Raw genomic sequence first — 14,833 nt, 5'->3', positions numbered from 1 at the left:
GTCGGTCATCTCCCCGCCACGTACAGGATCTGAATGAGCGGGGAATGTGGGGAAGGAGGCTGACTTACGCATGCATTTCAGCGTGTTGATGGGCCAGAGTCCTGTGAGCGGGCATGTAAACCGCCGGATCCCTCCCCGGGACACGTAGCCCGGCTGGCAGGAGAAGACTATCTGCTCCCCGGGCTCATAGGCCCGTTTCAGTGGAACCACCGTGGAAAACGGTAGCTCATCTGGCTTGGGGCAGGCTGAAACAGAACACAGAGCAGTTGGTTGAGAAATCCATATTTGCCTTTTTAAGTTTAGCTGGCCCACACAAACGAAAAACATTTAATGCTACCAAAACACTTACCCTGAGTTTTGCTACAAATACTTGACGTGTGCCGTACCCCAGCTAAGCTCCTCACCAGCTTTTAAAGGGGGCTAGGTGTGTTATCCCCATTTCCCAGGCCAGTATACTGAGGCTTAAAGGAGCTAAGTATCTCGCCGAGGAGTTTAAGCATGGCTTCATCAAACAATAAGCACCAATCCAGTCTCCCCAGGATCCACCCTGAAGAGAATTTAGCTAATCCCTATGGGCCCCTGACATTTACCAGAGGGTTGGGTGTGTGCTCAGTCACGTCCGACTCTGTGACTGCATGAACTATAGCCCACCAGGCTCCTCTGTCCGTGGGATTTCCCAGGCAAGAACACTGTAGTGGGCTGTCACTTCCTTCTCCAGGGGATCTTCCTGCCCCAGGGATCGAGCCCTCGTCTCCTGCGTCGGCAGGCAGGTTCCTTACCACTAGTGTCCCCTGAGAAGCCCAGGACTGGATATGCTTTTTTTTTTCCCCAAAAGCCATGAGTACTCACTTCGTCCTGCAATAGCAATGTGGCAGAGAAACCCCGACAGCAAGATGAGCACTGGGGGGAGCATGGCGGGTGGGTCACGCCGGCGCTGCCAGAGCGGCTTTCCTCTCCCAAAAGGGGAGCTGTAAATACTGAAGTGCTTACATATTAACTATCTAGGGGTGTACTTTTATCTCTGTAAATAGAAGATAAAGGATCACGGTTCGAAAGGAACTCCAAACCTACCTTCTTTAATCATTTACTTTTCATGTTGGTGGGTCTGTGTGAAATCTTCATGGACGGTTTCTGTCTTTACCGCACTTATGTTAACGGTGCGGAGTGGCTCGTTCTTGCCTCTGAGACCGTCCTGGTGGCTCCAGATTGCTCGGCCTCTGGTCCAGACCGCCTGGTGTCTGTAGTGCTGGCTGGAAAGCCTGAGCTGCAGTACCTGCTCCAGCCCCGGCCTCGGCGTGTAAACTGAGGCCCGTCACTTACTCTCGGGCTTCCTCTCCCCACCGCTGAAGTGACATTCCATGCCCCAGGTGCCTGGTTCTAAAAGACAGTTTCACAGACGCAGCGGGGGTTTTAACTCCTAAAACCTGAGCTCGGCGTCTTTTCTAACAAACCAAGGGCTTCCCCTTCTGCCTTCAGTAACACGACCCTTCTGGTAGCTGCTCTCTGCTCTCACACCAGACAAGCACAAAGTCCTGCTCATCCACGCTGAAGCCTTCTTTGATCTGTCTCAACAGACTTCTAGCTCTGCTTGGGGGACTGGAAGGTCGATGTAAAATTACAAGTCCGGACGCTAAGAAGCACAGGAGAGCGGGAGAGGACGGGCAGGTGTCAAGGATGCTCTCGAGCGGGCTCAGAGGGGCCACTCAGGACCCCAGTTCTCATGTCATTCACTCTCAGGGGCTGAATAAGCACGTGGACAATGGCTAGACGGCATATAAAAACAGGACTCTGACCACGGTCGCTGGAGCAACTGGGTGGACTAGGCCCACCAGAGAGAACCAGGCGAGTTGCTGTGATGAATCACGTAGGGTGTCCGACTTGCCCCCACAAAGCGCTGCCATCAGGGCCTACTCGAGGCTTTCCACTTCATCGGCAGTAAAGCTTTCCCGCTCCTTTAACTGATTCTGGGTCTCTGCCAAACATGATGATGTCTGACTGCCTTCCGATAGCAAGCTCTGAATAAACAGCTTTGCCTGTTCTCATTTGGGTGATGGTGTTTTATACCCAAGTCTGAAGTTCCCGGAGACACATTGGTTTGAGACATGTTCTTGGCAGACAGTGACTCTTGAGCGATGCTAATGAACGTGGTGTTCCGTGGTGAGGAGAGCAGTGTGCTGCCGCCAACATAAAACAAGACTGGCCCTCCCTCTCACGATGGTCACAGTCTTCTCGCTCTTTCACACACACACACACGCACACACATGCACACACATATGCACACGCACACACATGCACACACGTACACACACGCGTGCACACACACGCACACACACTCCAACTTCCTTTTCTTTTTTTGTTTTTCAATTTTTATAATATCATGATGGTTTCTGCTGTTGAACAACGTAAAAGCAGCCATAATTATAAATATATCCCCTCCCCGCCCTGAGCCTCCCTCTCTTCCTGCCTCTAGGTCATGACAGAGCACCAGACTGGGCTCCCTCTGTTTTGCAGCAATTTCTCCCCACCTGTCCACTTTATCCCCGATAATGTATGCATATTGATGCCACTGATACAGCCATTGTAGGGAACACTGTGGAGAATCCTTAGAAAACTAGGAATAAGGCTACCATATGGCACAGCAACCCCACTACTGGGCATGTTCCAGGCTACCTCTGCTAAAAAGAAAGATGTTTGTTTTCTAGATCACCCACAGGCTTGGGGTTATTGTGGAGAATTCCTTCAAAGAGTGGAGAAGAGAGAAAATGAATGAAAAGGGCCAAAGTGTCCTGTATAATAAAGAGCTGAGGTGGATGGAGGAAGAGAGAGAGAGACCTACAGGCTGGGTATCGGGAAAAGAAAATTTTGAGAAGTTTGAAATTGAGAAGACAACATTTTTGGCAGCAGATGCAAACTGAGTGCTGTGCTGCACTGTGCTTAGTCACTCAGTCGTAACCTAAGTGCTGTGTGTGCTGTGCTTAGTCACCCAATCATATCCTAAGTGCTGTGTGCGCTGTGCTTAGTCACTCAGTCGCATCCTAAGTGCTGTGTGCGCTGTGCTTAGTCACTCAGTCATAACCTAAGTGCTGTGTGTGCTGTGCTTAGTCACCCAATCATATCCTAAGTGCTTTGTGCGCTGTGCTTAGTCACCCAGTCGTATCCTAAGTGCTGTGTGTGCTGTGCTTAGTCACTCAGTCGTATCGTAAGTGCTGTGTGTGCTGTGCTTAGTCACTCAGATGTATCCTAAGTGCTGTGTGTGCTGTGCTTACTCAGTCGTATCCTAAGTGCTGTGTGCACTGTGCTTAGTCAGTTGTATCCTAAGTGCTGTGTGCGCTGTGCTTAGTCACTCAGTCGCATCCTAAGTGCTGTGTGCGCTGTGCTTAGTCACTCAGTCATATCCTAAGTGCTGTGTGTGCTGTGCTTAGTCAGTTGTATCCTAAGTGCTGTGTGCACTGTGCTCAGTCACTCAGTCGTATCCTAAGTGCTGTGTGCACTGTGCTTAGTCACTCAGTCGTATCCTAAGTGCTGTGTGCACTGTGCTTAGTCACTCAGTCGTATGCTAAGTGCTGGGCTGCTCTGTGCTTAGTCACTCAGTCGTATCCTAAGTGCTGGGCTGCACTGTGCTTAGTCACTCAGTCGTATGCTAAGTGCTGGGCTGCGCTGTGCTTAGTCACTCAGTCGTATCCAACTCTGCGACCTCACAGACTGTAATCCACAGACTCCTCTGTCCATGGGGATTCTCCAGGCCAGAATACTGGAGTGGGTTGCCATGCCCTCCTCCAGGGGATCTTCCCAACCCAGGGATCGAACCCAGGTCTCCCACATTGCAGACAGATTCTTTACCATCTGAGCCACCAGAGAAGCCCCAAACTAAGTGATAGACACTGCGAGGACCAGTGATGAGATTATTATAAAAATACTTTTTGAGTCATTGACAACAGCTCCTATTTGCCAGCTACAGAACTTTGGAAAATGATGCAAAAAACAGTAATAGCAGGAAAATGAAGAAACCACTAAATTCAAGTTAGTTCGAGAGCTTTGGAGGAGAATCACGTGGGTTTTTTTATTTTTTGGCTAATAAAAATTTCCTTTCTTTGTAAAATAAAATACAAACATAATGGATGGTAATCTACAATTTATAAATTATAATTATTATTGCTATTAATTCTAAGTGCCTCACCACTTGAACATGTCAGAATTACAAGATGTTCCCAGAGTCTGCACAGACACACACACGGGTCCAATGAAAAGCCTGTGATAAGCCTCAGGACGAGATGCACTCATCCGCCCCCCAGTCTGCCATGTGCTTTTGCTGTAACTTTACACCAGCTGGGTGATGCGTAGTCGTGTCTATCTTCCTTTCCATATGGTTAACTCACACCCCAGCGATAACTCAGTAATATGATAACCACAGAGCCGACTGATAATTGATGTTAAATGACATTTTAAAGACACATTTAAACTTGCCATTAAAGTTTAATTTGGCAGAGCAAATGGAAAGACCATTAAGACAAAAATCCAAGGAATTTGACAAATCAAGTGCCTGCTTTGTACTGTTAGGGTTTATAATCATCACTGAAGAGTGGACAACCCTGGGATTTAGTGTTGCACGTGGGATATTATGTTTTATTAACCATGAACAAGAATACAGAGCCAAATAGACACTTGGGTTGAAGAATACAGGACAGTATTTGTTTCACAAGAGACCTAGGACCTTGCACTTAAAATTCTTAATGACTTGGGGGAGCGGTGAAATAGGTGACAGGGATGAAGAGGTAGAAACCTCCACGTATAAAATAAGCACGCCCTGGGGACACAGCAGAAGAAGTGTGGCTGAGAATGCTGTAGTTACTCTGCATGGGGGCAATCCTCTCATAATCTGTGCTCACGTCAAATCACCATGCAACATACCTGAAGCTAGCCTGATATCGTATATCAACTGTATCACAGTTGTTTAAAAAGGGGAACATTCTGAATGACTTTATATGCTTTCCTGCTCTACTTTGTAAATTAACTAGCAAGACCTAGACTCAGAGTCCAAAGTTTTGTATTCCTGAGATCACGTTGCATCACATGTTCAAAAACTTTGTTTACTTCACAAGCAGAGACTTTGACCATAACATCAAACATTTAGCAATAGTTTAGATTTTTAAAAAAAATTTTGAAAGCTGTCTCTTTCTGGGTTAAGAGTCTAACTACTATTCACCAATAAGCCCTCAGTGGAAAGATGCAGGTGTCTTTGCTCCAGTGATAGCAAAGTGGATCAGGAACTATGAGCACATTCACAGAGAGGCTGAAGGCACTTGTTGAGAGCTTCATGGGCACGGCCACGTGTGTCTAGAAATGCCTGGTTAGCTTGTGTCTGCACTGAGACATCTGTGCAAATTCTGGGACGGCCTGCTTGCAAACTGCCTTCACCTCGTAGCAACTCATATCTCTGTGTGCATAGGTGCCTGCTCAGTCGCTCAGCCATGCCTGACTCTTTGTGACCCCATGAACTGTAGCCCACCAGGCTCCTCTGTCCAGGGAATTCTCCAGGCAAGAATACTAGAGTGGGTTGCCATTTCCTTCTCCAGGGGATCTTCCCACCCAGGGATGGATCGAACCTGTGTGTCTTGTCTCCTGCATTGGCAGGAGGATTCTTTACCACTGAGCCACCAGGGAAGCCCCAGCTAGTATCTTTATATACTGCAATTTATATTTTTATGTAAAGCTGTTATTCTTAACCTTGGATACACAGTATAATCTACCAGAATTTTTTCAAAAAAATAGAAAAATTGAACAGAATTTCTGAGGGGACAGTCCAGGCATTGGGATTTCTTTAAAGTCCCAGGTAATTATGATTGCACTGGGGGTTAAGACCCATTGATTCGGCATGTTAATATTTACCTAAGTTCTACTGATAAGGTGCTACCACGTAATCCTCTGTCTTGCCAACATGAGATTACCTTTTATACTTTCTATAGTGTGTGACTCCTTGATCCCCTGTGAATTACTTCCTAGATTCCACAAACTCAGTCTTTCTTTTGCAAGTATTTCCCAATGCCTTATTAAGCTGTACTTGGCAGTTGGCATTGGAATCTCAGAAAAACGCAAGTCTTGACCGTTGTCCGCAAGAAATTCACAGTTTTCTAGGGCTGAAATACAATGCTACAGAAGAAAACCCAAGGTACTTATTTTCCTTGGAAGCATCTGCAGGGATTCTACACAGGGTATTTCCCTCGGGTTATGTCTTAAAGAACCTTGAGCTTGGCAGTTCAGAGGGCAGCAGGTGAGGTGGTAAGGACACAGTTGTGAGAGCCAGAGGCGGAAGGCAGCAGGCTGTGTTCCCGAGAGATGCCCCATGGCCAAACGCTGCTGGAGCAGCTATTTAAGGCGAGGAGCCCTGGAAACGGGGCTGGGGACAGCGTAGGCTCGGGATGACAGAGGCCCCTCAGTTGCCGTGTTTAAGAGTTGAGCCCAGCTTGACGGCAGTGCTGGGAGGCCCGCAATCAAGCGTGTGTTTCAGAAGGAACACTGACCACAGCGGAGGAGACAGACCGGGGTGAGGCCAGTGTGGGAGGGAAGGAAATCCCTGGTTCGGCTTGCCCTCTCCCGTCCTCCATTCTCACTCTCCAAACCCACCTGCTCAACCTCACTGGCAGGAGACAGGCTTACGAAGCTGGTCACGCACACGCCGGCCGTGTCGCCGCTGAAGACCAGCTGCTCTCCTGAGGAGGCTTCGGAGAGAGGCTCTTATTTCCCAGATCCTGGCCTGGGACGCCAGAAGACTGGACTTCTAGCAAAGGACTGAGGACGTCACTCAGGAACCAGTGGGGATTTTGCTGGAGCCTCATTAACCCAGAGGCTCGGGTATTAAACTCAGTGTGGCAAGTTCCCACGGTGGGATCCAGAGTCTATGGAGGAGAAGGGGAACCAGAGAAAATGAGCCTGTTACACGGTTCCTCGCGGGTGACTCCGTCAGGGAAGGGGGGCAAGCCCACAACCTTGTGTGATATCCTAGGCAGGGTCAGAAGCTTCCATCAGGGTCCACTCGTGTCTGAGCCCTGATGATTCTGCGTCTTACTAACTGTGGCCTCGGGGGCAAGTCACAGCCTACGGTCAGGTTTCCATCTCTAAACTGGGATGAGGGCTTCCCTGGTGGTCCCGTGGCTAGGACTCTGAGCGTCCACTGCAGGTGTCGTGGGATTGATCCCTGGTTGGGGAGCTTAAGATCCCACACGCCACGTGGTGCAGCCAATAAAAACCTACTTCATGTGCCTGTGGTCAGGATTAAATTAGAGCGCACACAGAGGGCTTACAAAACGCCGGCTTAAACTGAGTGCTCGATGAAATCTGGCTCTCGTTAACATTCTTCTTAGCATTGATATCAATGCCTCAGATGTCTCACAGCAGAGTCCTGGAAATTCCTGTACAGGAGCATACGTTTTTGAGCATGAAGGCACCAAAACACAAGTAGATTTCAATGAGACTCACTGAACTGGTCCTCATGACCAGAAACCGCAAAGAGCAAGAGACAAAAAGACAGGACGACGTACGTTCCGGGCCCTGCTGCCAAGCGTGCGTGCCGGTCACCGGCAGGCGGTGAAATACAGGCATTTACTTTCTTCCTTTTTTTCAGTACATCAGATTTTTGTGTTATTTTGTTTTTACTGATTTTTAAAATCTCATCAATAGATAAGACAGAAAATCTATTTCCATGTTTGGGGAAAAATAAGATGTGTGTGTATGAAACCCACACACAAAAGTGGGGATGCACTTCACACACGTTTAATAGCTTCCCAGTTCCCTGCGTCGGGAACTCACACGTTTCCCCGGGACTCAGTGGAGTCCTTACTTCACCCCCGGCTGTCTAGTGGCCACTGGAAGCCCCAGCCAGTGGCTCCAGAGATGTCTACTTGGCCCTCGGTCCGGCCCTGATGTGCAGGTTGGGGTTCACCCCCAGCTTCCTCCCTTTCCCCACTTCACACAAAGCCCCAGGTTAGGACAAAAGGCTGTGACATTCCGGAACCCAAAGAGGAGGCGCCTGGGACCCCACGCCCGGGTGTGACGCACTGTGTCGAGAAGCGCACCGTGGGACATCGCGTCCACACCGAGCGGCCTCAGCGCTCGAGATACTGAAAGGTAACAGGGTGAGCACACGAGGCCGGAGAGAAAAGTGCCGAAAGCGCGTTCGCTGATGATCCGACGTAGAAGAAAATGAAAAGGCAGCCAGGGACACCGACACGACACTTCCCGGGAAGTTCTCTGATGAGCTCGGATATAAAAAGACCATGTTAAAAAATGAAGATGAAAACGGGTGGAAGGAGGGGACTCTTACGTGGAATGAATCCATGTGCAGCACAAACCAAGTCTGCAAACTGTCACAACCTCAGCTGACCCCAGCAGAGGACAAGTCACAGTCTGCAAACCATCAGGACCTCAGCTGACTCCAGCACAGGACAAGTCAAAGTCTGCAAAGACAGCCAAGTCTGGGGGCCAGAATAGGAAGAGGTTGGTGCATATGGAAATTATGTGTATCTTCCTCTTTATAAAAGGAATGTTGTATTGTTTGCATAAATCTGGAAAACAAACGTATGAAGTGAAGTGAAAGTCGCTGAGTCATGTCTGACTCTTTGTGACCCCATGGACTATACAGTCCATGGAATTCTCCAGGCCAGAACACTGGAGTGGGTAGCCTTTCCCTTCTCCAGGGACTTGTCCCAACCCACGGATCAAATCCAGGTCTCCCACATTGCAGCCAGATTCTTTACCAGCTGAGCCACCAGGGAAGCCCAGCAAATATTTAAAAATCCCATAACATCTCAGATATTGGAGAAGGAAATGGCAACCCACTCCAGTGTTCTTGCCTGGAGAATCCCAGGGACGGGGGAGCCTGTTGGGCTGCCGTCTATGGGGTCGCAGAGAGTCGGACACGACTGACTCGACTTAGCAGCAGCATCTCAGATGCCCCGTGGATCACTGGTTAAGACTGTGCTCACAGTGCAGGAGTACAGGTTTAGGCCCTGGTCGGGGAAGATCCTGCATACTGCAAGGCCAAAAGCAAACAAACAAACACTCAAAAATGTCTTCCAAAAAAATCTCAAAACCTCACAATGTAGAGTTAAGTCATTCTGGCATTTTTATATATCAGAATCAGGGCCATATTCAGAATACAATTTGGTGTTTTATTTCCCTGTCATGGGTGCTTTCCTGCATCATTATTCAACGCTCTACGAGCATGCTTCCTGAAAGTAACTACGTACTCTTCCATCGTCTCTACTTTAACCATCTCCCTGCTTTTGGACATTTAGTTGGTATGTTGCAACATTATGAATAAGCCCACAGCTAAGTTCTTTGGCAAAATCTTTGGATAAGTTTCTTCCTTAGGATCTTTTTTCTAGAGGTGGAATTACTTGGGGCAAAACATTTTTAAGAATATCAATATATATGGCTTGCTGCTTTCCAGAACAGTTATTTGACAATGTTTAAAAGGCAATGGCACCCCACTCCAGTACTCTTGCCTGGAAAATCCCATGGACAGAGGAGCCTGGTGGGCTGCAGTCCATGGGGTCGCTGAGAGTCAGACACGGCTGAGCGACTTCCCTTTCCCTTCTCACTTTCATGCATTGGAGAAGGAAATGGCAACCCACTCCAGTGTGCTTGCCTGGAGAATCCCAGGGACGGGGGAGCCTTGTGAGCTGCCGTCTCTGGGGTCGCATAGAGTCGGACACGACTGAAGTGACTCAGCAGCAGCAAAAGTTCTAACACAGTGCAATGCTAACTGACCCAGAGGGAGCTCTGTTATTTAGTTTTTAGTTTTCACATGGCTTATCCAACAAAGAAAATTATACTTACACCAAAAAAAGTAAAATACACCGTAGAGATGGAAATGAAGCTTTGCTAGAAAATCATGTAAGCAACCAGCTGTCCCAAATGCATTTCAGGGCTGTCAACCCAGGAAAACATATCCCAAGTTGCGTGAACTTGTAACTGTGACCACAACATCACTGTCATCAATCTTTACATGACGGGATATCAAGGAAGACGATCCAGGACCAGGGGCATTTTATTTCAAAACACGTATGTACCGCACTGTGATCTGTGTAAAGAAAATACAGGACAACACTGGAAGTTAATGCACCAAAGTATGAAGAATAATCCAGTTAGGAAGAGATTTTTTGTCTTGTTTACTTCCCTATTTCATGTAGTATGTTTGTATCACTTGATGGTGGGAGAAAAGGGAATTTTTTAAAATGATAAGCAAGAAAGATCCCTGAAGACACAGGAGGAAAACCAATAGATTGTGATGTTTGATATAAATCCACAGCCTGGGGGTAAAAATTATTTAAAAAGATGGTTTGTATGCATTTCGATGAATGGGAATGATCACTGAAAGACACGTGACCTCTTCCAACAGGTTACAACAAATAAAGCCCAGTTCTGTTTCTGACATTGTTTTAGGAGAGTAAATAAGGAGAAGTGCTTTCACGATAGCGTGTCTCCATTCTAGCAAAGTGTTTGAAGACTTGTCTTTTAATAGCACCCTGCTGCCCTGGTGGCTCAGCTGGTAAAGAATCTGCCTGCAATGTAGGAGACCCTGGTTCGATTCCTGGGTTGGGAAGATCCTCTAGAAAAGGGATAGGATACCCACTCCAGTATTCTTGGGCTTCTCTGGTGGTAAAGAATTTGCCTGCAATGTAGGAGGCCTGGGTTTGATCCCTGGGTTGGGAAGATCCCCTGGAGGAGGGCATGGCAACCCACTCCAATTATCTTTCCTGGAGAATCCCCATGGACAGAGGAGCCTGGTGGGCTGCAGACCATAGAGTCATAAAGAATCAAACATGATTGAGTGCCTAAGCGCAGCACAGAGTGAGTGTAGACACACAACAGGGTTGATTTAGATGGACCTCTCAAGTAGATCATGGACCTTAAGAAACATGCTTGCAGTATCTCATTATACAACCATCACAAATACATCAAGGCCCGTAATAGACGATTCCCCTGGTCTCCCAGGTAAAAATAAGTCCAACTGACTATTTAGCTCGTCTACGGCATTTGTGTTTTCCTTCTGTTTCTATGTGTTCTCATATAAGTTTCTTCAGCACAGAATCCCCTCATTCATATATTTGCACTGCCCCAAGGCCCTAGAAACAAGGGTTGTTGCATTCCACACAGAAAAACACACTCTTCTATCCTCAGGTCATTTTATGAAAAGATGATAATTTAGAAAAACTTTCCAGAAGAAAACTAGAATATTCTCTATTCAATATTTTCAATAAATTGGATGAAGAGTTGAAAAATTCCATAAATTCTAAGTTGTTGTACAGCAGAGAGAATGTGGACAGAGTTGATAGCAAATAAACCAGCCCATCAGCTGGAAAGCACAGGATAAATCTCACAAGATACCTGTAAATCTCAGTATGTAGGTTGATTAAGTAGGGGACAGAGCCGTTCTAGCTTAAAGAAATTCTAGATGCTTCCACAGACCACAAGCTTAGCCTGATTCAATAGTGACTCGGCTGAAATACCATTGAATTAGACTGTGTTCAACGACATAGACAGACAACTTCCACCTTGGACACAATTGCTTTGTCCGATCAGACCGAAGTCTGGCTGTTTGCAAAGAACACATTGAAAAGTTAGACCCTCTGAAAGATTAAAAAAAAAAAAAAAACTCTGAAAGTCATGTAATAGAACAATAATTCAATGAACTGTGGATGTTTACCCTACAGAGGAGAGAAGACTCAGAAAACTGTCTCCCAACATTTCAACAGCCATTATGTGGAAGAAATTTGAAATTGGTTTTCAGTTGTCCCTGAGGACATTCGCTTAATGAATGTCCCTGTTCATTTGCTTAATGAACGGCACTTATAGAGAAGAAGGCGTCTATGTTTCAAATAAAAGATTTTTCAGCAACTGGACGGGTTTATTCAAGAAGTGGTGCTATCATATGATGCGTGTCTCTCTCTGGCCTGCCTCCTTAATATGATCATCTCTAGGTCCACCCAGCTTGCTGCAACTGGCACTATTTCCTTCTTCTTTGTGGATGAGCAATACTCCACTGGGTAAATATGCCACGTCTTCCTTATCCAGTCATCTGTGGATGGACATGCAGGTTGTCTTCCTGTCTTGCCTATGATGAATAGAGCTGCCATGAACGCTGGGGCCTGTGTATTTTCAGAAGTACGGTTTCCTCCAGGTGGATGCCCAGGAGTGGGACTGCTGGGTCATAGAGTAGCCCTGTTTTAGTTATTAAGGAGCCCCCATGCTGCAGTCCACGGTGGCTGTACCAGCTGACATTCCCCGCAGTGCAGGAGGGTTAGCCTCCTTCCAGCAGCTGCCTGGTGTGCCTGTGGTGTGGGTCACCCGTGATCTACGGAACCGGGGCCCCGGTGACGGGCGTTTACCTCGCTTCCGTCTTCTCTCAGTGCAGACAGTGGCGCTGGGACGTCCTCTGACACGCCCTTTTGACACAAACATTCATAAGATGAATTCCTAAAAGCGGAATCACTAGGCAGAGACTGTGTGCCTTTTAAATTTTAATAGATGTTCTCAAACAGCCTTCCGTTGGAATTTGGCAGAGAGGATGGAATTGCCTTTCACTGAGATCGTAGCAATTTCACAGCCACCAATAATGTATGAACGCTGGCAGTTTCAGCTCGGCTCGGTGGACCTTTCCTTCCGTGAACACCAGATGGCGGAACAGGCCCTGATGTGTCTGCCACGGTGACTCGCAGACAAGCTGCAAAGACTTGAAGCCTCGTTTTTGGTTCTGTCGATTCAGACTCAGGGAGTGCATGTGGCCAACCGGTGGTGCCTTACTGAACTTCTGTGGATAGAGGTGTCCTGGTTCATCGGTAATAGCAGATGGCAGCCTGTGCCTTTTTTTCCCCCTTTACTGGAAAGCACCCTAAAAAGATCCTCATCTCTGGCCCACAGTTCTTCCCTGTTACCCAGACACCACCTTTTCTCCAGCCGAATGAAAACGTGCAAAAGGAATAGAGAACACCAGTCAGCAACCCAAACTCTTACAGACACCCTTATGTGTGAAAGTGACTTATTTCGTTCATGTTTCTGCAACAAGGGAGTGTAGGAACAGATGTATGTCACAGAAGAACATTTCTTCGAGCAAATAGAAATGAATAATTAAAGTTGATATATTTACTATGATAAGGCTTCCATTTGGCAGAACACCAGCAAACCAATTTCACAGCAGAAATATTTTTTATTTTTTCCTGGAGAGTGTGTCATTTGAGCAGAATAACTTCAATTAGAGTTGTACCTGCTTGGCAACTGATGAGTACAATTTGAGACGGGAGTTTATACAGATGTACTGTGCTGTGCTTAGCCGCTCAGTCGTGTCCGACTCTTTACGACCCCATGGGCTGTACCCCGCCAGGCTGCTCCGTCCATGGGATTCTCCAGGCAAGAATACTGGAGTAGCCTATCCCTTCTCCAGGGGATCTTCCCCACCCAGGAATTGAACTGGGGTCTCCTACACTGCAGATGGATTATTTACCAGCTGAGCTACCAGGGAAGCCCCCTTTATATAGATAACTGCCCCCAGGCCCCAGCCCACTGCCCACAAATATGGAAAACGTACTCACCAGTGTGTATGTGCCCACCTGTACAACATTCTCTAAACTGCAGGGGGAGATTTTGTAATCAATCCATCATTCCCCTCAAAGGTCACCAGGTAGGAGGTTAATAAAACAGTTTTCCTGAGCTGCCTAGTCAGGACCTGTATTGACACCCTATTACATGGTCGATTTCTACTCCTCCTGAGCAAATGACAGAGGTTTTATTTGCAAAGTGTCTAAGAAGAGACGTGCCTAGTTTTAGGGACAAAATCATCTAGTTGTAGTAGTTTCTTGGGACACTGAAGTCCTTAAACTGAACAGAAAGACATCCAGACTAGAAGACGGAAAGCTGAGATTGGTGACGATCTGCTACGTGTCATTTATCTCAGACCTAGACTAGGGTGTCATGGCCCAGAGACGCCAGATGACTTGTTCAAGTGAATACAACGTGGGCTTCCCCGGTGGCACAGTGGTAAAGAACCTGCCTGCCAATGCAGAAGAGGTGGGTTCATTCCCTGGGTCAGGAAGATCCCCTGGAGAAGGGAATGGCAACCACTCCAGTATTCTTGCCTGGAGAATCCCATGGACAGAGGAGTCTGGTGGGCTACAGCCCATGGGGTCATAAAGAGTCAGACACGACCGAGCGACTGACAGACACACACGCATGCACATATCTGACTCTACAGCCCACAGCTTCTATTATCCTCTAGAAACTTCTAATAGCAATATCGATGGGCCAAGTGTTCATCTATCGTGAAGCTACTCTTCACACACAATTCTAGTAAGCTTGAGTGTATGGTTTCTCAGATCCAAGATAAGAAATGAGAGAGATGCTGCTAGGAGCTGACTACAGGGAACTGAAAGCAACAGATGGACCAAGTCTGGAGGAAACAGTACAAACCATTAACAAGGAACTGCAGTTCAGTTCAGTCGCTCAGTCGTGTCCGACTCTTTGCCACCCCATGAATCACAGCACGCCAGGCCTTCCTGTCCATCACCAACTCCCGGAGTTCACCCAAACTCATGTCCATCGAGTCGGTGATGCCATCCAGCCGTCTCATCCTCTGTCGTCCCCTTCTCCTCCTGCCCTCAATCCCTCCCAGCATAGAGTCTTTTCCAATGAGTCAACTCTTCACATGAGGTGGCCAAAATCCTGGAGTTTCAGCTTTAGCATCAGTCCTTCCAAAGAACATCCAGGACTGATCTCCTTTAGAATGGACTGGCTGGATCTCCTTGCAGTCCAAGGGACTCTCAAGAGTCTTCTCCAACACCAC

The 14,833-nt window shown here is 47.3% G+C and overlaps 1 protein-coding gene across 1 annotated transcript in view; it reads right to left on the bottom strand.

Annotated features, from left to right (window-relative positions):
* The window catches only part of APOH (apolipoprotein H (beta-2-glycoprotein I)), a 13,624-nt gene extending 12,649 nt beyond the window's left edge, over positions 1 to 975 (bottom strand). Inside the window, exons 1-2 of the mRNA XM_010856056.1 lie at positions 850 to 975; positions 69 to 245 (exon numbers count right to left, since the gene is read on the bottom strand). Of these exons, the coding sequence (XP_010854358.1) occupies positions 69 to 245; positions 850 to 913 (241 nt within the window). The 5' untranslated portion in view covers positions 914 to 975. The remainder of the gene's footprint in view (positions 1 to 68; positions 246 to 849) is intronic.
* Positions 976 to 14,833: the final 13,858 nt, after the last annotated feature.

This window comes from Bison bison, unplaced genomic scaffold (assembly GCF_000754665.1).
Source record: "Bison bison bison isolate TAMUID 2011002044 unplaced genomic scaffold, Bison_UMD1.0 scf7180017864371, whole genome shotgun sequence".
NCBI classification, from domain to species: Eukaryota; Metazoa; Chordata; class Mammalia; order Artiodactyla; family Bovidae; genus Bison; species Bison bison.
This window is presented reverse-complemented; position numbering and strand designations above follow the sequence as displayed.